The sequence below is a fragment of the Lissotriton helveticus genome, chromosome 11 (genome assembly GCF_964261635.1).
Source record: "Lissotriton helveticus chromosome 11, aLisHel1.1, whole genome shotgun sequence".
In the NCBI taxonomy this organism is placed as follows: domain Eukaryota; kingdom Metazoa; phylum Chordata; class Amphibia; order Caudata; family Salamandridae; genus Lissotriton; species Lissotriton helveticus.
In genome coordinates, this window is record NC_136072.1 from 1,092,717,997 (window position 1) to 1,092,742,684 (window position 24,688).

General features: G+C 46.0%; 1 protein-coding gene across 1 annotated transcript in view; it reads right to left on the reverse strand.

Moving 5' to 3' along the window:
• PISD (phosphatidylserine decarboxylase) overlaps positions 1-24,688 on the reverse strand; it is a 290,490-nt gene that overhangs the window by 180,867 nt on the left and 84,935 nt on the right. Inside the window, exon 3 of the mRNA XM_078667731.1 lies at positions 7,841-8,016. Within this exon, the coding sequence (XP_078523857.1) occupies positions 7,841-8,016 (176 nt within the window). The remainder of the gene's footprint in view (positions 1-7,840; positions 8,017-24,688) is intronic.

A 24,688-nucleotide genomic window follows, 5' to 3' on the forward strand; every position in this document is an offset into this window, starting at 1 on the left:
ACACAAGGAGAGGCCCCTGGAGTCAAGCTATCTTGTCTGATCCGGAGTGAAACCCCAAAACCGGTAGTAGGATGCTTGTTTCCAGTTCAGGGAGGACCTGGCCTGGCAGTTCGGGCTGGAATGTTCCCATTGGGTGCAGGGTCAAGACTGATTTGCATATGGCTGGGTTCAAACTGGAATGGCATGGTGAGCAAAAAACTATGGTTTTAGGCCCAGATCTCTGTACTGGGGTGATGTATGACATTGTTCTGCATTCTGTCCATCAATTGTTCTTTTTGCATTTGTTCAAAAGAGGGAATAGACCGATTTGGGTCTTAAACTTAACACAAACTAGCTCAGATGATAACAATGGCTCATAGCTGAACCGAGAGTGCATTTGAAACCTACGCTGGGCTTGACAACCCTTCAAGACATTATATGACTGTAGGAAGTTGACACCCATACTGTCCCTGGCATACAATGATGCCATCACATTTTACCACTCTGTCATATGAGGAAAGACTCACGTCTGAGGTTCGGAAATGTGCTATTACCAAAACTACATGTTCAAAGTCGCCATGTGATTTCCTTTCGGAAAGTTATTCTTTTAACTTTAAATGTCCTCCTTGGCCGATACTTGATATTTATTCATAGCACTTTTCCTCTCTGCACTTGGCCTTTACAGAACCCCTCAGCTACCCAAAGACTACATAGGACACTTAAATTCCAAAGACAAATCGAATTGAAAAACATTGTAACAGTAATGCCATTACAGGTGTAATCTACAGTACTCTCCTCCCATTTAAAAACTGCATTGGCATAGTTGAACTTCCCAAAAAAAGCATTTCAAATAAACTGTTTTTATAAATAAATAAAAAAAGAACATCTAGGAATATTTAGTGTTTTGTCACAGAACCAAGGAAGTTAAAAACTCTGCAGGACAAAATAATATCAATAGATGTCCACCAGTCAGCAAAAGTCAAGATAGGGATGTGGAAGAAAACTGACAGGGAAGGTGTTCGGGAGAAACAAGACAGACAGAATACTCAATTACTTGGCACTGCATTCTGGTAAACTAGCAAAGTAGGTATCTAATTCATCAGCTTGGCAACACGGCTACTCTATCAGTTGGGCATCACTGTAGACACAAACTGTGGAAAAAATCACTTCAGTTGTAAAATATAATGTGAATAATCTTCACCAATCTGAAATCTCTGTGCAAGAAACTGCAGACAGCAAAAACCACTGTTAATGATTTTGGCAAATGCCAACATGTCCCATATCTTCCCTTCATTAAAAACAAATAAACAGATCTTAGTCAATAGGAGCAAACTTGTTATCAATATAAAAGACAAAATATTCACAGACAATTTACGAACTAACAAGCAAAAATCTGCAATCAATGATACATGCTCTCCACATTATCTTTACAATTTTTTTAATATTGCTGCAATCGGATATTCTGCAATTAACTGTTTAGGGAACAAAACATCAAGGTGTTCCCAAACCACCACAAAAATGAAAGGCAAACAAATTCGGTCAACATGGTCAGTTATGCTGACTGGGAACTTATTTTACCCAATGACTCTCCAGATTTGACCACAATGGCAGCACGACTGGAATATAAAACCAAAAAGTAGAAGGAAAATGCTACTTACCACAGTATGCATCTGTTCTAGGCATGTACAGTTGTAGATTCACATGCTGTGCATGGCTTGCCATCTAGTGCTGGGTCCAGATGTTTGCACTTTGGTTTTCTTCAAAGAAGTCTTTCAAGTCACGAGGTAGGGGACTCCTCCTTTCAGTGATAGTACGCATGGGAATCGACTCGATCATTCCATTGTTTTGCTGCAGAGGGTGATGATGGCGTTAGTAAGAGTATTAAAGAGAGATGTCTATGTATATTGCATCAAAGTAAGATAGTACCGCATCAGGTATAGGTACCGGGGAGGAGGGTGGGTGCATGCATGTGAATCTACAGCTCTACATGTCAAGAACAGATGCATACTATGGTAAGTAGCATTTTCCGTTTGAGGCATGTAAGCTGAAGATCACATGCTGTGCATAGACTATATAGCAGTTTTCTCCCAAATCGGTGGCTAACCTGTAGCTGTTGCAGCGGTTTGAAATAGTGTACGTAAAACTGCTCGGCCCACCCTAGCTTGCTGTCTAGCTAAGACATCTACACAATAGTGTTTTGTAAATGTATATGATGCAGACCATGTTGCAGCTTTGCAAATGTCATCTTATGGCTATATTTCCTAAGAATGCCATGGAGGCCCCTAGTTTGAGAATGGAGTGCACGCTAGAGGGGATTGTTAATGTGCGTTTTGCTTTAATATAGCATGTTTGAATTCACTTGACTATCCACCGTGCAATACCTCATTTTGATATAAGATTACCTTTTTGTGGTGGAGCAAAAGCAACAAATAGTTGCTTGGTCTTACGGAAAGGTTTTGTACTTTCAATGTAGTAGAGTAATGTCTTTTCACATCTAAGGTGTGTAGAGCATGTTCTGCCACAGAATCTGGTTGAGGGAAGAACACAGGCAACTCAACAAATTGGTTGATATGAAAGGCAGAAATAACTTTAGGTAGGAACTTTGGGTTGGTCCGGAGAACCACTTTATTTTGGTGTATTTGTAAAAAGGGTTCTTCTATGGTTAGTGCCTGAAGCTCACCCACTCTCCTCAGTGATATGATAGCTATGAGAAAAGCTACCTTCGAAGTGAGAAATTGCAGTTCACATCTATACATTGGCTCAAAAGTTGGACCCTCTAGTCTGGTAAGGACAATGTTCACATTCTACACTGGAGCGGGTGGAAGTCTTGGGGGAATGATTCTTTTAAGTCCCTCCATAAATGCTTTAATAGCAGGCACTCTAAAAAGAGACAGATGTTGCCTGTTCTGTAGATATGCAGCTATTGCAGCAAGATGTAAGTGTATGGATGTGTACGCTAAATTGGTACACTGTAAATGTAATAGATAGCAAATTATGTTCCGAATTGAAGCATCAAGCGGGTGGATTTGATTGTTATTACAGTATATCACAAACCTCTTCCACTATGCATCATAGCAAGGTCTTGTGGTAGGACGCCTAGCCTCTTTGATAATATTCATGCAGTCTGGCGGAAGATTGAGGTAGCCAAACTCTAAGATTTCAGGTGCCAGATTGCAAGGTTGAGATGACTGGGATCTGGATGCCTTATGTCTCTATGGTTCTGAGTGAGGAGATTGGGAGTAAGATGTGATTTTTGGTGAGGAACTACTGATGACTCCAACAGGGTTGTGAACCAGGGTTGACGGGACTATGTGGGAGTATCGTGTAAGTATAGTGTCAGGGACTGTTGCCTGAGCTTCCCAACCACTAATGGAATGAGTGGGAGAGGTGGAAAAGCGCAGGCAAATATCCCTGACCAATTAATCCAAAGTGCATTGCCTTTGGACAATGGGTGTGGATAGCTTGGGCATTTTGCGTTTAGGTGTGTGGCAAACAGATCTATCTCTGGGAAGTCCCACATTTGAAAGAATGGGAGGAGAACCTGTGGGCTGGAGTTTCCATTTGTGGATCTATCGTCGTTGACGACTGAGCAGATCTGCAATCTGGTTGTTTACTCCTGGAAGGTGTTCTGCAAGGAGATACATTTTGTGACTTATAAGCCATCTCCAGATTGTCAGAGCTAGCTGTGACAGCTGGAGAGAGTGTGCCCATCCCTGTTTTTGTATGTAGTACATTGCTGTCATGTTGTCCGAATGAATTAGGACAGCTTTGCCTACTAGATGAAGTTAAAACGCTTTGAGCGCTAGAAAAATCGCTAACAGTTCTAGATGGTTTATGTGGAGCTGCTTTTGTTGCAGAGTCCATGTGCCTTGAATTGTATGTTTTTGGAGATGAGCTCCCCAGCCAGTGAGCGATGCGTCTGTTGTTAGTACTATCTGTGAAACCTGGTCGATGAAAGGCTGCCCTTTAAAAAAGTTTTGTGTATTCCACCACTGCAGAGAGCGATGGATCAGGGCTTCCACCAACACTAGATCTGATAACCGACCCTGAGCCTGGTTCCACTGACGTGCTAAGCATTCCTGGAGGGGATGCATTTGAAGTCTTGCGTAAGGTACGATTAGGATGTAAGATGCCATCATTCCTAGTAACTGCATGAACACTCGAGCTGGTAATGAGTGTTGGGGCCGAAACTGAGAGATTAGAGTCTGCCTGTTGTGGATTCTGTCTGGGTTGGGACACACTAGAGCTTTCGGAGTGTTTATTGTGGCTCCTAGATACACCTGTATGTTGGGTGGTTGCAGATGAGACTTGGTCAAGTTTACGGTGAACCCAAGATCGTGGAGTAGTTGCACTGTTTATTGAGTGTGGCGTAAGCAGCTTTGTTGCGAGCTGGCTTTTATGAGCCAGTCTTCTAGGTATTGGAAGACGTGAATGTGCTGTCTTCGTAGATGAGCTGCGACTACTGCTAAGCACTTTGTGAAAACCCTGGGTGGGGTAGTTACTCCGAATGGGAGCACATTGAATTGACAATGATGGCCTCTACCACAAACCTGAGGTATTTGCGGTGAGCAGGGTGTATGGGAATATGGAAATAGGTGTCCTTTAAGTTACGAGTGGATAGAAATTTGCCTTGTTGAAGTAGTGGGAGTACTTGCTGGAGTGTGACCATGTGAAAGTGGTCCGACTGAATGTATAGATTTAGTTCTCAGAGGTCTAGTTTAGGCCTGAGAGAACAGTCTTTTTACGGAATTAGGAAGTACAGGGAGTATGCCCCGGTCCCTTGTATTGTAAGGGGACTGGCTCTATGGCATCTTTTTCCAACAAAGAGAGAACCTCCTGCCTTAGGAGGGTGATATGGTCTTGTGAGATTGTATGTGATCTTGGAAGACTATTTGGGAGAATGTCTGTAAGCTCTGGGCAGTAACCATATTGGATCATTTCTAGTACCCACTTGTCTGAGGTGATTGAATTCCAGACAGGTAGAAATTGAGAGAGAAGTCCCCCGACAGGAGTGGAATGATCGGGGGTAACATAAGGAAGTTACTGTTTGTTTGCAAGGGAAGTGCTTGTTGAGTTGCCTCTGCCTCTTCCCTTACCGTTGCTTTCTCGAAACCCCCCTCTAAAATAGCCTCTTGATGAGGGTGATTGGCTGTTACCCTTGCAAGAGGAGGATGGAGTTTCTGTGGATACATTTTTTGAGCCACCCCTGTAAAAGGAGCGACAAAAGGAACCCCTTTTTGTAGATGACTGCAAAGCCCCTATGAACTTTGCAAACTCCGTGTCTTTTTTCATTTTCTCCATCGAGGGAAAGAGATGTTCCTAATCAAACGGTTGACTGTGATTGGAGGTTTGGACCTCAGTCTTGAATCCTGAGATTCTCAACCAAGCATGTGTGTGTAGTAGTACGCTAGTGTTTACTGCACGAGCTGTCGCGTCTGCTGCGTTGAGGGCACATCTGATCGAAGTATTGTTAATGAGTTTGCCTTCCTGGATAAGATTATTAGCCCTAGACTTATGCTCATCAGGGAGAAATTCCATGAGTTTTTCTAGCTCTTCGTAATGAGCCCTATCATATCGGGCCAACAAAGCTTGAGTATTAGCAATATGCCAATGATTGGCCGCTTGGGAAGCTACTCTTTTGCCCGAGGCATCAATGAGCTTGAACTCCTTGTCAGGAGGAGGATTGCGCCTGTGATCTGTGAATTAGCTCTCTTCCGAGCGTAGGAAACCACAAGAGTCCAAGGGCAACTGACCTTTGATGTAAGTGGGGTCATAGGTGCAGGATTATAGTTTTTCTCCACCCTAGGTTTAATTATTCTTGCCCTCACAGGATCTTCAAATATTTTATCCGCGAGCTTTAACATCCCTTTAAGCATTGGAAGTGTATGAGTGGCTCTGTGAGAGGAACTTAGGGTCTCAAATAGAATGCCTTCTTCTAACGCCTCCTTATACAGCTCCACCATGTGATATTGAGCAGCCCTGTTAAGTAGCTCAATATAACCAATGCTATCATCAGGTGCTGAGGGTCTGGACGAATATAGATCAGGGCCATTGTTCATTCTTGGGTCAGTGTGATAATCCTCTCAGGGGCAGTGTCCTGTGGCCTATCCTGATCCTTATCCCCATCATCCTGTGGGTCAGGTGATCATGGTGGTGGTGAATTTGTGGGTGTGAGGAGTAAGTTGGGATCAGAGGGGGAAGGAGGTGGAATGCAAGGTGGAGAAGGGTTTGTACCCACACTTTTCTTTTTGAGGGGAATGTGGTAATCCTCTGGTTGGTCTATTTTCCGTTTTTTTGGAAGGGTGGCATGGATATGTCCCATATCTGGGTTTATAACTAGCCTTTTCTGTTTCGGATCCGAAGGAGGGGAATCGGGCCGAGGCTCTTTAGATGGAGTGTCTTTGTCCTTACTCACAGGTTTCGGCGTTGAAGGTTTCGGCTCCGAACCTTTCGGTGCTGAAGGTAGATTCTTTGGTAATGATGGGATTGTCACCGAGAGATGTTCCGGTTTGGGTTTCGGTGTTGAAGGTGTTGGTTGGGCACCGATATGGGGCCGGCCCGAGCCGGAAGGCTTTTCTTTGTGTTTTAGTGCCAGGTCCAAGGGCGGGGCGACAAACTTTTTGTCGGTGACGACCTCAGCCTGAAGGCAGAGAAGGGACCAGAGCCTTTCTCTTTGTTTGTTGAGGGGACAAGAGGGTATCTTTACTCATGGTACGCTGACCTGGAGTAACCTGCTCCTCTTCTTCCATGTCGGAGTCGACTTCGGACACGGAGATATGTTGTTCTTCTTCCTCGGCTCCTGAGCGTGATGTTCTGTGTCGGAATCTTCATCGAGGATGTCCGGTGCAGTACCGCTTTGATGATGCATCTCGTGACGTGGAGCCCGACGGTAACGAAGCGTCTTATTCGATCGAAATGATCGGCACGCGTCGCAGTCTTTCTCGTCGTGTTCTGGGGACAGGCAAAGGTTGCACACTTCGGGCAAGTCGGTGCGCGGAAATTTAGCACGACACCCTGGACAGAGTTTGAAAGGAGTCCGTTCTATTGACTGCTAGCACGCCACGAGTTTTCCGAAATGATACACAAAGACGAAGTTGTTTTGAGCTGAGACGATACGCGAAGAATGGGAAACCGCGATCAATAACAAAACCGTCGAGGGTAGTGGATTGCGCACCGAAGGGGTCCGAGAAACAGTGCTGAACCGGAGCGCAGCAATACACATCCGAACCCGATGGCGGAAAAAAACAATCTAAAGATTGAGTTGATGCCCATACGCACTATTGCCATACGCAATATCACCAAAAGGAGGAGTCACCTACCTTGTGACTGGAAAGATTTCTTCGAAGAAAAACAAAGTGCAAACATCTGGACCCAACACTAGATGGCGAGTTATGCATAGCATGTGATCTACAGATCACATGCCTCGAACACAGTATTTTTTAGTCATTTAGATCATAAAAATAACTTACAAGTTATGCCACTTTAGAGATAAATAAAATACAAAGTTGCTGACTGCAAAGATTCAAATACCTTCAGTTATCGTAGAACTGTTACTGTCCACATTCTGCTTTACGCCTCTTGCAGAGCAAAAACTATTTATCAAAGTAGTTTTGCATACATCGGTAAGGTAGACAAGCCCCTGCTCTCCCAAATCAGAGACACTCGGATCCCAGTGACAAATGTTTAATCCGTAAACTGCGTACCTTTTAAGGAGCCTCCTAATGTCTACAGAAGTCTCTTTTGATACCTTCACACAACACAAGCATGCAAAACGCAAACTTACTCAGACAAAATCATGATAACATTTCCTCATTCTTAAATGTGTGCATTGAGTATTAGCTTCATCCATTCCAGGACTAACCTCCACTTCATTTGCAAGCTTTGGTGGAATTTCTATCCCTTGTCTTTCAAGCTGGAGATTCTGGTACTTCCCATACTGTCTGTATCCAACGTATCCTCCACCAGTGCCCAGCAGAACGTAGAGCGGTCGTATTCGCAATGCAACTGCGGCTGATGCTGCATGGAGCTTCCTTGCATCTGAAATTGTCAAAACCGAGAGCAGATGTAGGATAAGTAAACACAATCCAAAATGTAGGAAGAACAATCTTCTTTTCATTGGGGTCCTAAAAAGACCACACATTGAAGAGCCAACAAGAGTCTAACAGCATAATAGCTATGATGATTTTTAGTGTTACTAACTATATTTTCCAATGTCCCCAATAATAAAGATTTGAGGAGTTGGTGACCAAATGAGCCACTAACCCAGGAGCACAGTCACTAGAACATATGCACCCATTCAGCTATGAGTACAACAATAACAAAGACCTTTGCTTATGTTTCAAATTAAAATTGTGAAATGAAAATAGAGTATCAAAAATAAAGAAAAGAGAAACAGATGAGAAATAGCAACAAACAAAATATGCTAAAAAGGTTGTGAGCTCAGGGTTTAGGGATGAGGTCACTGAGAAGCAGAGATCTGACTTAAGGTGTGAGGCATGGTAAAAACCAAGATGTCCAGGTTAGGGTAGGGGTTAGAGTTCAGACTGGGGCGAGAGCTAGGGATTGAGAAGAGGGCTGATTTAAGTAGGGGTTTGCTCTGCGTTAGGATTAGAGTAAGGAAAGGTGGAAGTTGTTCACATACACGTGGCACACAATGATTGCATCATTTAACATGTTCACGTGGTTAAGAAAAAGACACCCCATATTGTCTTTCTTCAAACAATAAATCCCATACATTTCCACACCATAGATAAATAACAATTTAAGCATTTTCTCATTTCATTATTCATGTGAAAGCAAAATTAATCAAAAGGTGACAGTAAAGAAAAAGAACAAAATGTGAAAGAACGCCCAGAGAATTACATCAATACACATGAGTGTTTGCACTGAAATGCATTTAAGGCATGATTAATTTGTATTTGCATAACAGGTGTCACAGTCATAACAGCAGCACTCATGCTGCCACAAATATCAAATATATTAGGACATATGCAGCCTGTCTCAAGAAAGCGTCAATACTAAATAAGAATTACACCCTTAGTGAGCAGCAGTGATTGTTTCTTATCACCTTTCTAGCCATACTTCCTGAAGACAAGTGGACATCATTAATAATTGCACTTTTATAATCATTCTCAAAGTGAGCAACCATATTTAGTCGAGAACCTTGTATGGAAGAAAAACATTGACTAAATTCTACACATGGTGTTCTCTAGGAGTAATCAGATTATCACATTGATCAATATTGTACACCTGTGGGGCAATCTGCAGGCAACATGCATGTCTCATATGCATATCTAAGTTACACTACTTTAAAACACCTCCCATACCCAATGTAAAAACATAAATCAAATTACAGGATGCTATTATTAACATAGACACACCCGCTATCCCGGGACCATCACTCCCGAGGGCTTAGTTACTTTTTAAATGGGGAGGCCTCTCAGACCCCCCAGCCCTGGGGAGTGCCCCTTCCCTGGGGCTATTCCTGAAAAAATGTGGGAGGGCGTGAACCAACCACCCTTCCAGCCCCGGGGTCTGCCTCCTCCCCGTGGCTTTAATTTTAACCACCTACTGGGGCTTTTGTTAAACTGAATGCGGGGGCAAGTGCCCGCCCCCCCCCCCCAACAGCTCCGGGGACCACCACCTCCCTGGGGCAAAATCTAAGGAAAGATCCATAGATGGCACTGGGAACCACCACCCCCCAGAGCCGGCTCCTGCTATGATCGGGGCCACCCCCGGGAAATAGCTGTTTGCTATAGCTTGGCAGGAGCTTTACTGCTCCGCCAATCAATAGCAAAAACTCCGCTTCCAGAAAGTGAGAGATGGAAGTGGAGCAAAATTGCTTTCACGGAGAGGGAGCTGCATGTTCAGCAGCTCCCTCTCTGTAAAAGCAATGCCAGCTCCCTCAGGAGGCAGGGAATCGCCAGGGACCACAGGGCCTTGAGCCTTCCCTAGGGGGGTCCATAACAGTTGTAAGTGGGTGACTGGAGTGGCACCAGGGCACCCCAAAAAAGAGGCAGCCGAAATCGGCCTGGGGGGCAGCACTTGACCCCTTCCCTTTGATTTACAAAAATAATCAAAAGGCTTGGCCCAGAGGAGATGGAGTCCCCAGGGCTGAAATCGACCTGGGGAGAGAGGCCAATCTGCCCCCCTCCTCCATTCAAAAAAGGCCTGACCCCGGGGTATGGGGTCCCAGAGCTGAAATTGGCCCAGGAAACAGGACCCCCCCCCCATAAAGAAATTTAAAAAATAACTAAAAAAGCTGGACCAGCAAGTCGTCAGAGGCCCCACTCCCCATCTCCACCACTTTGCAAACGCGCCCCCTGGCGCACAACTGGTTGGGGGATGAAATCCACTTTACTCCTGAGGGTCCTTGGGGGCAACTACCCTTCCTGTTACCTCCAGTAAGTCCCACACAGAGGGATTGCTGAGATGTTGTTGGAGTACCGCCCCCTTTTGCCACCACTCTACAAATGCACCTTCTGGCTCACTACTGGTTGGGTAATGAAGTCCCAATGGCTACTGAGGGGCCAACAACCCCGCCAGTTATCTCCAGTAAGTCATCACAAAGCTGGACTGCTAACAGGGCAAAGGCCACGCCCCCTTTCTCCACCACTCTGCAAACAAGACTACTAGTTAAAAAAACCACAGAGAAATTCACTTAAAAAACAAAGGTTACAGGGATGTTATAGTTAGGCTCAGATTTTACTCATATAAAATAAATAAAATTCAGCAGTTACAGTTACTGGAGTTAACTATAACTTACATCCCTTGCAATGCACTGCTTATGACCTCACATATTACATCACTCGCGACATGGCCTGCTCCCCTACAAGCGGTGCATGCAGCCACAGACCCCCATCCCACATTTTCCTTTTTTAATACTATTTTTGTCCCACTGGATCAGGGGGGCACGGTGTGTCCTGCAGGCCCACAATGAGGCAGAAAAATCATTTTTATTTTATTTTTGGCCCCTGGTGGGTCCCAAAGGAACCAACCCTCCCCTTCCCCTTCCAAGGGCTAGGGTGTAAAAGCAACCATATCCTGTCCTTTATATAGGTTTTAAAAAATATTTTTAGGATCCTCAGACGAAGTCCCAAAGTCAGTAGTGCTTGCTTCAACATTTGTCTCAATGTTGCAGCTGTCAATCACATTGCACGATCCTACAGGTGTCCTGTGCACCTAAATCATCAGAATACATTTTTTGTTTGTTTTTCCCACAGAGACCGCAGCAACCGATATCTATGAATTTTTAACCTTAATTTCTCTAAAACAGCTGAACAGAATTATACCAAATCACAAACACGCTTTCTCGATACATATCCAGCAATCTACTAAATTTTATGTAATTCTGTTCAGCCTTACTTCAGTATCATCTAGTTTTTCCTATGGAAACTGCATGGGGAAAAAAGTATTTTGGGTCTCCTTCCACCCCCTTTTCTCAGCTCCCGCTTGATGGATCCCCCTGGGGTGAGGCGGAGGAACTATCTTTTGGGAAGGAACGTTTTGTAAAGATTTGGAAAACAGCAGTAAAGTGAAGGAAAAAAAATCGCTCTTCCTAAGAAAACACCCACACACACACACACACACACATATATATATATATATATACATACATACATACATACAAAATGCTTTGGGGCGGGCATTTTAGGGATGTGGAAAAGCACAAGAAGAGAGAGCTAGAACACCAATACATTTCTGGATGGCTGAAGCAAAAAGAGAAACGTAGTTCCCTTAAAGTGAGCAATGGAAGGAAATAAGTAAGCAAATCAAAAAGATGGTAAAGATGGTATGATCAAGGGAGGAACAAACACAAGAAGAAGAAAAAAACATTAAATGAGAAGAAAGAAGAGGAGAGTGACAATAAAGCCAATAACTGTGAGCAATGGGCGGGCTCCAGGTCCACTGTAGGCCTTTAGGAAACCCAGAATAGGTCTTTGACAACCAGTCAGCTTGCACTGTCTGGTAGGCGCAGCCTAAAATGGCAAGGAAGGAGCAGCAGTTGCTGTCCAGATCACCCCTAACTGATGTCTATGTTGCAAAGGAGAAAGAGATGTAATACAGATTTACACTGTTGTCTCAGTTTTGAGTCCTAAAAGGAGTTTCGTGTGGCAGGCATCGGTTCACAAATTGCCGGATAATACTCATGAAAATGACAAAAGCCCAGATTATGTACATGACAACGAACAGGCTTCGTACATGAAGAAGCATATGAATATAAACAGTCAACGCCTTGAACGAGTAAAGAATATTTTTGTAGCAAAAACAAGCTAGCTGAGACCAGCATGAAAGTGCATCAAATACTAACGTGCAAACAAAATGCGTCACATACATGAAAATGAATAGCACACGTACATGATGACAGGTTACAAGACAGTACCTTGCTAATTCACACAATACCTCCACGAAAGTCCTAGAATGTACATATAATAATAATAAATAGGACTGGCACAAGAAAATGCATCAAACATGCACACGAGGTCAATAACCAGGAGTCCTACAACAATGTGAAGCAATTGTGCCAGGAAAACGACTGCTATGTCAGCAAGAATGTAAATAAACTGGTGGTTGGCAACAAGTGTGACCAGACACTTCACAATGATAATCAAGGTAAGGGATGATATTGACAAAGTCTATCTCAGCAAATCTCTCCATCATTTCTCCCTCCAACCTATGCCTGCTCAGGACCATTAACTTTAACCCTTTCGCTGCTAGGCTCCCACCGAGCTAAGCCTTTTTTTTGGCTATTTAGTGTATTTCATGCTTAGGCCCCTGTAACTTTTTGTCCACATAAGGTATCCACGCCAAAGTTGTGTCCTTTTCTTCCAACACCCTGAAGATTCTAAAGGTATAACATGAAATGGTAGTGATGGTTCAGACAAGTCGCACATCAGAGTTATTTTTCCCAAAAGTACAGAAATAATGTATTCCCAAATTGGGGATATGCAAATATTACGGTGCCACTCAAGGTAAAAGAGGCATCCCACTACCAAGGATGTCGGGTCAACAGGCAAAAAATACCTGTTATTGATTATCTTACAAGAGTAGGTTATACCTCGGCACTCTAAGATTTATGTTTATGCAGTGTGGCAATTAGGTCCATACATCTGATGGCCAAAATAGTCATTCAACAAAGGTTTTACTTGGACATAACAAATCTGTTGTAATCATTACTCCAAATAGACAGAAGAGAACATCATAGGAATCAAACACTTTTCTTATTCTATTTATTTTTTTATTTCAATTCCCAAAATCTATGGGACATCAAGGAACTCTGGGCAATCAACACAAGAGATCCAACAGACAGTACAAAGGGTGTTTAGAAATGCAAGTAGTACATCGTACACAAAATTCACATTCAAATGCACAGTTTGTTAAACATTGTAGCACTACCGAGAGACAAAAAGTAACGGCCACGTTGGGGGTCCTAGTCCTAGGGCCTTCCAGGTCGTGATGTTATGAGAACAGCCGATGACAGCCGACACGTGTTTCGTTATATGTAATGTAACTTTCACAAGGCTGCAGAAACAAATATGTTACATGTAGTGCTTATCATACATTAATTTCATTGAGTACGATACTAAGATTTCTTTAGTGACATTCCATCTCTCAACGTGCGAGAAAAAAGAGATAACGTGCAATGATGTTCTCTTAAAGTGCCCAGGAAGAAAGAGCTGGTGTGAGAAAGGCATAGACTTAACCAACATATCTCCCATTGTTAGGTCTCGGCCTATTCCCATTCCACAGGAATGGAACAGGACGAGTCTATAGCAGTGAAACCAAGACTTAAACTAAGGTCTCCCAAAAAGAGGATTTCCACGAGTGCATGTGCACATGCACGAGCCCGAGCCTTCTGCCTGCCTCCTAGGCAATCTGCTTCTCCGCCCCCCTGGTGTTTCTGGCTTGCTCTTCAAAGGCTCCCCATACCATTTGCTCCTGCCTCCCTGCCCACTGCTTCACACTTCACGGCTGCCAGGCCGTGAGCTCGCATTTCTGCCCAGCAGCTTCAAAGGGATCTTCTTTCCCGCCCACTGCTTCGCACTTCACGGCCTGGCGGCCGTGACTCGCATTTCTCCTTCCCCCTCCCCACAGCAATGCCAAGAGCTTGTTTTACAGGTTCCTAGAGGCCTTTCAGATTCCCTATCATTCAGCAGCTTGACTTCAAAGGGATTTCCTTTCGCGGCCGCGTTTTTTCTGCCCCTGTTAGGCTCGTTAGGTCTCGTGACCTTAAATGCGCGCAAGCGCATTGAGGAACGAGAATTCAAGTGCTGAAAATGCTCATGAAACCACCAGCTTTTTGCTGGCGTTTTCATGCAGTTCATGTGAACCACGTGTTCAAACATGAACGCGCATCAGCCTCCCTCCATTTGCCGCACAGCACATCAAAGGGCTTCGCCCAGCGTGCGCTCTGCGGTTTCTCGGCTTCTCCTCCCCTAACTTCCTTGCATTTCTCCTCCCCCTCCCCAGCCAGCTTCCCCCAGGCCGTGTTCCCTCATCCCTTGCACCCCCCTCCAATGATCGCACGTCACGACCAAAAGATTTGTTTTTTTAGAACAACCTCCCTGCCTTGACTTTTCTTGCTCCGTCTCTTCTCCAGTGTCTTCCTTCTCGTCCATGTCTCCCTGGTCTTGTTATCTGCCTTTTTTTTTTTTACCTCTACTTGTAATTGCACACATGTCACTTTTTCCTTTTGTAACGTATCGCTTGCTACCTCTTGTATTTTGTTTGCTTTTTTCGCACATGCACAATTGTCATCTTTGCCTCATGCAATGTAACGTTTGCTTTTGTAACACGTCCACTTGTAATTTTCTCCTCATGTAAGGCTACTGTTCCCATTGTGAAGCGCTTTGACACCTTCGGGTAAAGTCCGCGCTATATAAAAACGCATAAAGTAAATCAAAAAATTAATCAAATCTATTCTCCCTTTCAACAGCTGTCAAAGTCTAGCAGGTACAGCACAGGCAGCAGCAGTGCAAGCTTCTCTCACGCTTAGGACAGGTACAGCACAGGCAGCAGCAGTGCAAGCTTCCCTCACACAAGGAGCAGGTACAGCACAGGGAGGAGCAGGGCAAGCTTCCCTCCCACACGGAGCAGGTACAGCACAGGCAGCAGCAGTGCAAGCTTCCCTCACACACGGAGCAGGTACAGCACAGGGAGGAGCAATGCAAGCGTCCCTCACACACAGGGCAGGTACAGCACAGGCAGCAGCAGTGCAAGCTTCCAACACACATAGAACAGGTACAGCACAGGCAGCAACAGTGCAAGCTTCCCTCACGCACGGAGCAGGTACAGCACAGGCAGCAGCAGTGCAAGCTTCCCTCACACACGGAGCAGGTACAGCACAGGGAACAGCAGTGCATGCTTCCCTCACACATAGAACACGTACAGCACAGGCATCAGCAGTGCAAGCTTCCCTCACACACAGAGCAGGTACAGCACAGGTGGCAGCAGTGCAAGCTTCCCTCACACAGAGCATGTACAGCACAGGCGGCAGCAGTGCAAGCTTCCCTCACACACGGAACAGGTACAGCACAGGCAGCAGCAGTGCAAGCTTCCCTCACACACAGAGCAGGTACAACACAGGCAGCAGCAGTGCAAGCTTCCAACACACATAGAACAGGTACAACACAGGCAGCAGCAGTGCAAGCTTCCCTCACACATAGAACAGGTACAGCACAGGCAGCAGCAGTGCAAGCTTCCCTCACACACAGAGCAGGTACAGCACAGGCAGCAGCAGTGCAAGCTGTGCAAGCTTCCCTCACACACAGAGCAGGTACAGCACAGGCAGCAGCAGTGCAAGCTGTGCAAGCTTCCCTCACACACAGGCAGGTACAGCACAGGCGGCAGCAGTGCAAGCTTCCCTCACACACGGAACAGGTACAGCACAGGCAGCAGCAGTGCAAGCTTCCCTCACACACAGAGCAGGTACAACCCAGGCAGCAGCAGTGGAAGCTTCCAACACACATAGAACAGGTACAACACAGGCAGCAGCAGTGCAAGCTTCCCTCACACATAGAACAGGTACAGCACAGGCAGCAGCAGTGCAAGCTTCCCTCACACACAGAGCAGGTACAGCACAGGCAGCAGCAGTGCAAGCTGTGCAAGATTCCCTCACACACCGAGCAGGTACAGCACAGGCATCAGCAGTGCAAGCTTCCCTCACACACAGAGCAGGCACAGCACAGGCAGCAGCAGTGCAAGCTGTGCAAGCTTCCCTCACACACAGAGCAGGTACAGCACAGGCATCAGCAGTGCAAGCTTCCCTCACACACAGAGCAGGCACAGTACAGGCAGCAGCCAGCAGTGCAAGCTTCCCTCACACACGGAACAGGTACAGCACAGGCAGCAGCAGTGGAAGCTTCCCTCACACACAGAGCAGGTACAACACAGGCAGCAGCAGTGCAAGCTTCCAACACACATAGAACAGGTACAACACAGGCAGCAGCAGTGCAAGCTTCCCTCACACATAGAACAGGTACAGCACAGGCAGCAGCAGTGCAAGCTTCCCTCACACACAGAGCAGGTACAGCACAGGCAGCAGCAGTGCAAGCTTCCCTCACACACAGAGCAGGTAAAGCACAGGCATCAGCAGTGCAAGCTTCCCTCACACACGGAGCAGGTACATCTCAGGCAGCAGCAGTGCAAGCTTCCATCACACATAGAACACGTACAGCACAGGCAGCAGCAGTGCAAGCTTCCCTCACACACAGAGCAGGTACAGCACAGGCATCAGCAGTGCAAGCTTCCCTCACACACAGAGCAGGCACAGCACAGGCAGCAGCAGTGCAAGCTTCCCTCACACACAGAGCAGGCACAGCACAGGCAGCAGAAGTGCAAGCTTCTCTCACACATGGAGCAGGTACAGCACCAGCAGCAGTGCAAGCTTCCCTCACACACGGAACAGGTACAGCACAGGCAGGAGCAGTGCAAGCTTCCCTCACACACGCAGCAGGTACAGCACAGGCAGCAGCAGTGCAAGCTTCCCTCGCTCATAGAACAGGTACAGCACAGGCAGCATCAGTGCAAGCTTCCCTCACACACAGAACAGGTACAGCACAGGCAGCAGCAGTGCAAACTTCCCTCACACACGGAACAGGTACAGCACAGGGAGGAGCAGTGCAAGCTTCCCTCACACACAGAGCAGGTACAGCACAGGGAGGAGCAGTGCAAGCTTCCCTCACACACAGAGCAGGTACAGCACAGGGAGGAGCAGTGCAAGCTTCCCTCACACACAGAGCAGGTACAGCACAGGCGGCAGCAGTGCAAGCTTCCCTCACACACGGAGCAGGTACAGCACAAGCAGCAGCAGTGCAAGCTTCCCTCACACATGGAACAGGTACAGCACAGGCAGCAGCAGTGCAAGCTTCCCTCACACATAAAACATGTAAAGCTCAGACAGAAGTTCTACTTGTTTCTTCTCTCTCACACTCACACACACACACTCCCCCCACCCCAACACCATCCCCTGCATAGAGAACAGTTACAACACAGGCAGCAGCTGTGCAAGCTTCCCTCACGTCGAATATTCCAGCACTGACAGCAGCACTGCTTGTTTCTCTCACACACCAGGATACAGCACAAACCGTAGCAGACAAGCTTCCATTAGTCTCAGTACAGGAAGAGCCTCCTTCATATTAATAATTATAATCATTATTAATGCAATTATTTTTAAATGAACATTCGTATAGCGTTAACAAACACTACCAAAACAAAATCTCTTGGTGCTATTAAGTCAACAAGGACTACAAGTAGAAAGGGCGTGTTTTATGCACCGCTTGCAGGTTGTCAAAACACATAAATTAAAGGCATTGTCATTTAGAATGCCAGTAGCTCTCAAAATCTCGCAAATACGAGATCTATTGCATTGCAAATGCTTGTTTTTTTTGTGCCTTTGTCATCTTCTTTCATCACATATTCACCATCCTGGACAAAATGCATCCACAGGCACAGACATTAATGGGTCACCCTCTTTTCGAACCTTTTATCTCCCTCTTAAAACTGTCCATTTGCTTTCAGCTTAAAGGGATCTCTCTCTCTTATACTCATGACTAACCCCCCTCCTCCCACATCAGACATCAGACATCCACAAGCATCAAACATCCACAAGCAACAGACATCCACAAACATCAGATATCAGACATCCACAAGCATCAAACATCCACAAGCAACAGACATCCACAGACATCAGACATCCACAAGCATCAGACATCCACAAGCATCAGACATCCACAAGCATCAGACATCCACAAGCATCAGACATCCACAAGCGTCAGACATCCACAAGCGTCAGGCATGCACAAGCGTCAGGCATGCACAAGCGTCAGGCATCCAAAAGCATCAAGCATCCACAAGCATCAGACATTCACAAGCATCAGACATCCACAAGCATCAGACATCCACAAGCATCAGACATCCACAAGCATCAGACATCCACAAGCGTCAGGCATCCAAAAGCATCAAGCATCCACATGCATCAAACATCCACAAGCAACAGACATTCACAAACATCAGGCATCAAACATCCACAAACGTCAGGCATCCACAAGCATCAGACATCCACAAGCATCAGACATCCACAAGCGTCAGGCATCCAAAAGCATCAAGCATCCACACATGCATCAAACATCCACAAGCAACAGACATTCACAAACATCAGGCATCAGACATCCACAAACGTCAGGCATCCACAAGCATCAGACATCCAAAGGCATCAGGCATGCACAAGCGTCAGGCATGCACAAGCGTCAGGCATGCACAAGCGTCAGGCATGCACAAGCGTCAGGCATGCACAAGCGTCAGGCATGCACAAGCGTCAGGCATGCACAAGCGTCACACATCCACAAGCATCACACATCCACAAGCAACAGACATCCACAAGCGTCCGGCATCCACAAGCGTCCGGCATCCACAAGCGTCAGGCATCCACAAGCGTCAGGCATCCACAAGCGTCAGGCATCCACAAGCGTCAGGCATCCACAAGCGTCAGGCATCCACAAGCGTCAGGCATCCACAAGCGTCAGGCATCCACAAGCGTCAGGCATCCACAAGCGTCAGGCATCCACAAGCGTCAAACATCCACAAGCGTCAAACATCCACAAGCGTCAGACATCCGCAAGCGTCAGACATCCGCAAGCGTCAGACATCCGCAAGCGTCAGACATCCGCAAGCGTCAGACATCCTCAAGCGTCAGGCATCCACAAACATCAGACATCCACAAACATCAGACATCCACAAGCATCAGACATCCACAAGCATCAGACATCCACAAGCATCAGACATCCATAAGCAACAGACATCCACAAGCAACAGACATCCACAAGCAACAAACATCCACAAGCATCAGACATCCACAAGCAGCAGACATCACCAAGCATCAGACATCACCAGGCGTCAGACATCACCAGGCGTCAGACATCACCAGGCGTCAGACATCACCAAGCGTCAGACATCACCAAGCGTCAGACATCACCAAGCGTCAGACATCACCAAGCGTCAGACATCCACAAGTGTCAGACATCCACAAGCGTCAGACATCCACAAGCGTCAGACATCCGCAAGCATCAGACATCCGCAAGCATCAGACATGCGCAAGCATCAGACATCCGCAAGCGTCAGACATCCGCAAGCATCAGACATCCACAAACATCAGGCATCCACAAACATCAGACATCCACAAGCATCAGACATCCACAAGCATCAGACATCCACAAGCATCAGACATCCACAAGCATCAGACATCCACAAGCATCAGACATCCACAAGCATCAGACATCCACAAGCATCAGACATCCAGAAGCGTCAGGCATGCACAAGCGTCAGGCATCCAAAAGCATCAAGCATCCACAAGCAACAGACATCCACAAGCAACAGACATCCACAAACATCAGGCATCAGACATCCACAAACGTCAGGCATCCACAAGCATCAGACATCCAAAGGCATCAGGCATGCACAAGCGTCAGGCATGCACAAGCGTCAGGCATGCACAAGCGTCAGGCATGCACAAACGTCACACATCCACAAGCAACAGACATCCACAAGCGTCAGACATCCCCAAGCGTCAGACATCCCCAAGCGTCAGACATCCCCAAGCGTCAGACATCCCCAAGCGTCAGACATCCCCAAGCGTCAGACATCCGCAAGCGTCAGACATCCGCAAGCGTCAGACATCCGCAAGCGTCAGGCATCCGCAAGCGTCAGGCATCCGCAAGCGTCAGGCATCCGCAAGCGTCAGGCATCCAAAAGCGTCAGGCATCCAAAAGCATCAAGCATCCACATGCATCAAACATCCACAAGCAACAGACATCCACAAACATCAGGCATCAGACATCCACAAACGTCAGGCATCCACAAGCATCAGACATCCAAAGGCATCAGGCATGCACAAGCGTCAGTCAGGCATGCACAAACGTCAGACATCCACAAGCGTCAGACATCCACAAGCGTCAGACATCCACAAGCGTCAGACATCCACAAACGTCAGACATCCACAAGCGTCACACATCCACAAGCAACAGACATCCACAAGCAACAGACATCCACAAGCAACAGACATCCACAAGCAACAGACATCCACAAGCGTCCGGCATCCACAAGCGTCCGGCATCCACAAGCGTCCGGCATCCACAAGCGTCCGGCAGCAGCAAGCGTCCGGCATCCGCAAGCGTCACACATGCGCAAGCGTCAGACATCCACAAGCGTCAGACATCCGCAAGCGTCAGACATCCGCAAGCGTCAGACATCCGCAAGCGTCAGACATCCGCAAGCGTCAGACATCCGCAAGCAGCAGACATCCGCAAGCAGCAGACATCCGCAAGCAGCAGACATCCGCAAGCAGCAGACATCCGCAAGCAGCAGACATCCGCAAGCGTCAGACATCCGCAAGCAGCAGACATCCGCAAACAGCAGACATCCGCAAGCAGCAGACATCCGCAAGCGTCAGACATCCGCAAGCGTCAGACATCCGCAAGCGTCAGACATCCGCAAGCGTCAGACATCCGCAAGCGTCAGACATCCGCAAGCATCAGACATCCGCAAGCATCAGACATCCTCAAGCATCAGACATCCGCAAGCATCAGACATCCTCAAGCATCAGACATCCGCAAGCATCAGACATCCGCAAACATCAGACATCCGCAAGCATCAGACATCCGCAAGCATCAGACATCCACAAACATCAGGCATCCACAAACATCAGGCATCAGACTTTTATTTAAGTATTAATTATTAAAAAAATTAAAAACCATTGTTATTTGTAATATCAATACATGTAAGTCACGTAAATACAACACATATTGCATTACAAATGCTATAGGTGTCACATTTGCGAAAGTTATAACTATTGGCATGGTAAATGACAAAGCTATTAATTTTGCTATTTTCAAAAACAAAACCTAAATAAAAAATTTGTCATTTACAATACCAATAGCTCAAACTTTCCTAATACGAGACCTTTTGCATTGCAAATGCTTGTTAATAGTTAGCAATTCAGGAGAGTGTTTGGAAGAGGAGCAGAAAGAAAGTAGGATTTAACAAATTTTCTCCAACCCGTGTGTAAGTAAGCATACTGGCGAAATGAGACAAGATTATATGAGAGACAGATATAATATATCTACCTCACTCTTATTTAAAATGTCGAATTTGTCGCGAGAAAGTACCACGTAAAGGATTTCCTGTCTGAGTAGAAGATACTATAAGTGAAGATCTGAGAGAGAAAAGATAATAAAATGATCATTATGTATATATATATACAGCGCTCATCAACTCCAGGCAAATCCCCAGGAATGAAAGACAGCACTCGGGAGGTTCCTTCTCACGGAGTAGTTTATTAACTACAGCCTATACCTCAGACGCGTTTCGGCGATTTGCCTTCGTCAGTGTGTGTGTCCCATATATATATTCATGTTGTGTGATTTTCAAGCTATTTATAAGTTCTAGCACGATAGTCATAAAACAATACATAATAATCCGTAAAGAGTAGGTATAGCCCCTTCAGAAATATGGGGTATCATCGATTTAGGAGGTGTAGCTTAAAATGGTCCGTCAGAAAGCCTAGGAAATATATTGCCAAGAAAAACAATTGAGGTCATAGACAGGTAAGGCTCCGCATAATTCATAGGCATCTTTTTAGTTCTCAACCTGCTTAAATCTCATTGGGATCATACAAACTCATATCTAGAGTATATAATTTATCTGGGTAGCCGTGCTGATATATTTGAAGAGTTAATTCTTAATTTGTAACTTTGGCTTTAGTAAACTATGCCTCCAAATCTGAGAGAGAGTTTTTTAACCTCTGTTTTGCTTCTCACTTTACATTCTAGGGACATATAATAGTCCTTGTTTCCCGTCTAACAAACTACTTTCATGTAAGTGAATGTTTTTAAGAAATCTTTCCTTCTATGTATAAATTTTTAAAACTTGAGACACACATCGTATTTTGATGTTTGGTGTCATTGTACCTTTGTTTCTTACAGACATGATTTTGGTCATACAGGCTTCGTTACTGAGACACCCGGCGTATACCACTGTATTGCGGCATTTTAATTACCGCGGTGCCAAGATATGTTCCTTTTATTATTGGAACCAACTGGTAGGTCTCTCTCAATTTTTAGAAATACTCCTAATTAATCATAAAAAATTAAACTGGACAAATGGGGAACCCGAACGAATAGTTTCTTACCTGTCGGTGTAGTTTTGCAGCTTGAAGATCTTTCTGGATTCACTATGCTGTGCATATTCCGCAATCAGGTGGTTGGGTCCGGAATCGTAGTCTTTTTTCTCTCTTTTTTTTTGTCGTAGCCCAGGTGGGCGTCGACGTCCCACCATTTGGTGTACCTTCGGTGACGTCGGCGTGCTTCCGGCGGAAGCTACCACCCTTGGGCGGCATCTTCGGATTCTTTTTTCTGTCTCTTTTTCTTTTTTGTCTTTGTAGTGAATCCATGGCTATGTTTGTTAATCGTTCTTTCAACGTTATTCTTTCCACGTATCTTTTAATCGTTCCAACTTGCTTTCTTTTCTATGTGTTTCCACCCTCTTCTCCAGCCTCATCTTTCTGGCGGAGGCGGGCGGGTTCGCTAGTGAATCCAGAAAGATCTTCAAGCTGCAAAACTACACCGACAGGTAAGAAACTATTCGTTTTGCAGTGTGAATCTTTCTGGATTCACTATGCTGTGCATAGATTTTGTAGCGGTTTTCGTTACTTTTGTGGCGGTTGGGTGGAAGATGAGCGTTGGTTGTTGAAAATATGTTGAAGCACTTTTTGTCCTACTTGTGCTTCTTTGTTCATCTGTAAATCCACGCAATAGTGCTTAGTGAAAGTGTGCACTGAAGCCCATGTTGCCGCCAGGCATATGTCCTGAATTGGTGTGTTGGCCAGAAAGGCAATTGTTGCTCCCTTCTTCCTGGTGGAGTGGGCCTGTGCCCCTCCTGTTAGCTCTTGGCCAGCTTGTTTGTGGCAGAATTGAATTGTCTGTGCGATCCATCGAGCTATGGTGTTTTTAGTCACTGGTTTGCCCATGTAACTGTTTGCGAAGGACACGAAGAACTGTTTTGTTTTCCTGTGTTCCTTCGTTCTTTCAATGTAGTGCATCACAGCCCTTCTTGCGTCTAGGGTGTGGAGCGACCTCTCAGCGCTTGTGGTGGGGTTTTGGAAAAAGCTAGGGATCTGAATACTCTGATTCATGTGGAACCTTGACACCACCTTTGGCATGAAGTGTGGGTCAGTTCTCATCAAGACCCTGTCACTGTGTATCTGGATGTAGGGTTCCTGCAGTGTGAGTGCCTGCAGTTCGCTCACCCTTCGTAGCGAGGTGATTGCTACCAGAAAGGCCGTCTTCATTGTTAACATTTGCAGTGATGCTTTGTGGATGGGTTTTAAAGGTGCTTTCATGAGCTCCGTCAGTACCACATTTAAGTTCCAGGCCGGTGGTGTCATTCTCTTTGGCGGCGCTATTCTTTTAGCTCCTTCCAGGAATCTTTTTACGACTTGGGATGTGAAGAAGCTTCTCCCTGTTTCTCCTCTTGTGTATGCCACAATCGCTGCCAGGTGCACCCTCAGCGAGGATGAGCTTAGCTTAGCCTTAATTAGGTGCGTGAGGTACCTTAGCACTGTGGATTCCTTGGTCAGTTTCCTTTGGAGCCGTTTCTTGCAACACCATTGAGTGAATCTTTTCCATTTTTCCCCATAGCACTTGCGTGTGCTGGGCCTTCTTGCCTCTCGCAGCACCCGCAGGGTGCTCTCTGGTAGTTTTAGGTGTGCGAATTCTAAGTCCTCAGGAGCCAGGCTGAGAGGTTGAGGCTCTCTGGCTCTGGGTGTAGAATTTCTCATTTTCCATGGAGAGTAAGTCTCTTCTTTTTGAGAACTTGTGGGGGGGCCCCTGCGCCATCTCCATTATCTGAGAATACCAGGTCTGTCTGGCCCATTGTGGTGCCACAAGGATGAGCGTCATGTTGCTCTCCATGCATTTGTTGAGAACCCTGGGGATCAGTGGTATCGGGGGAAAAGCGTAGGCAAATGTTTTTGACCAGCTTATCCATATGGCATTCCCCTGGGACAGTGCCTCTGGTTGCCTGGATGCAAAGTATTGGCATTTTGCATTCCGGTGTGTTGCAAATAGGTCTATTGTTGGGGTGCCCCATTTCCTGAATAGTCTCTCTGTTTCCTGACTGTTGAGTTCCCACTCGTGGGACGCTGAAGTCTGCCTGCTGA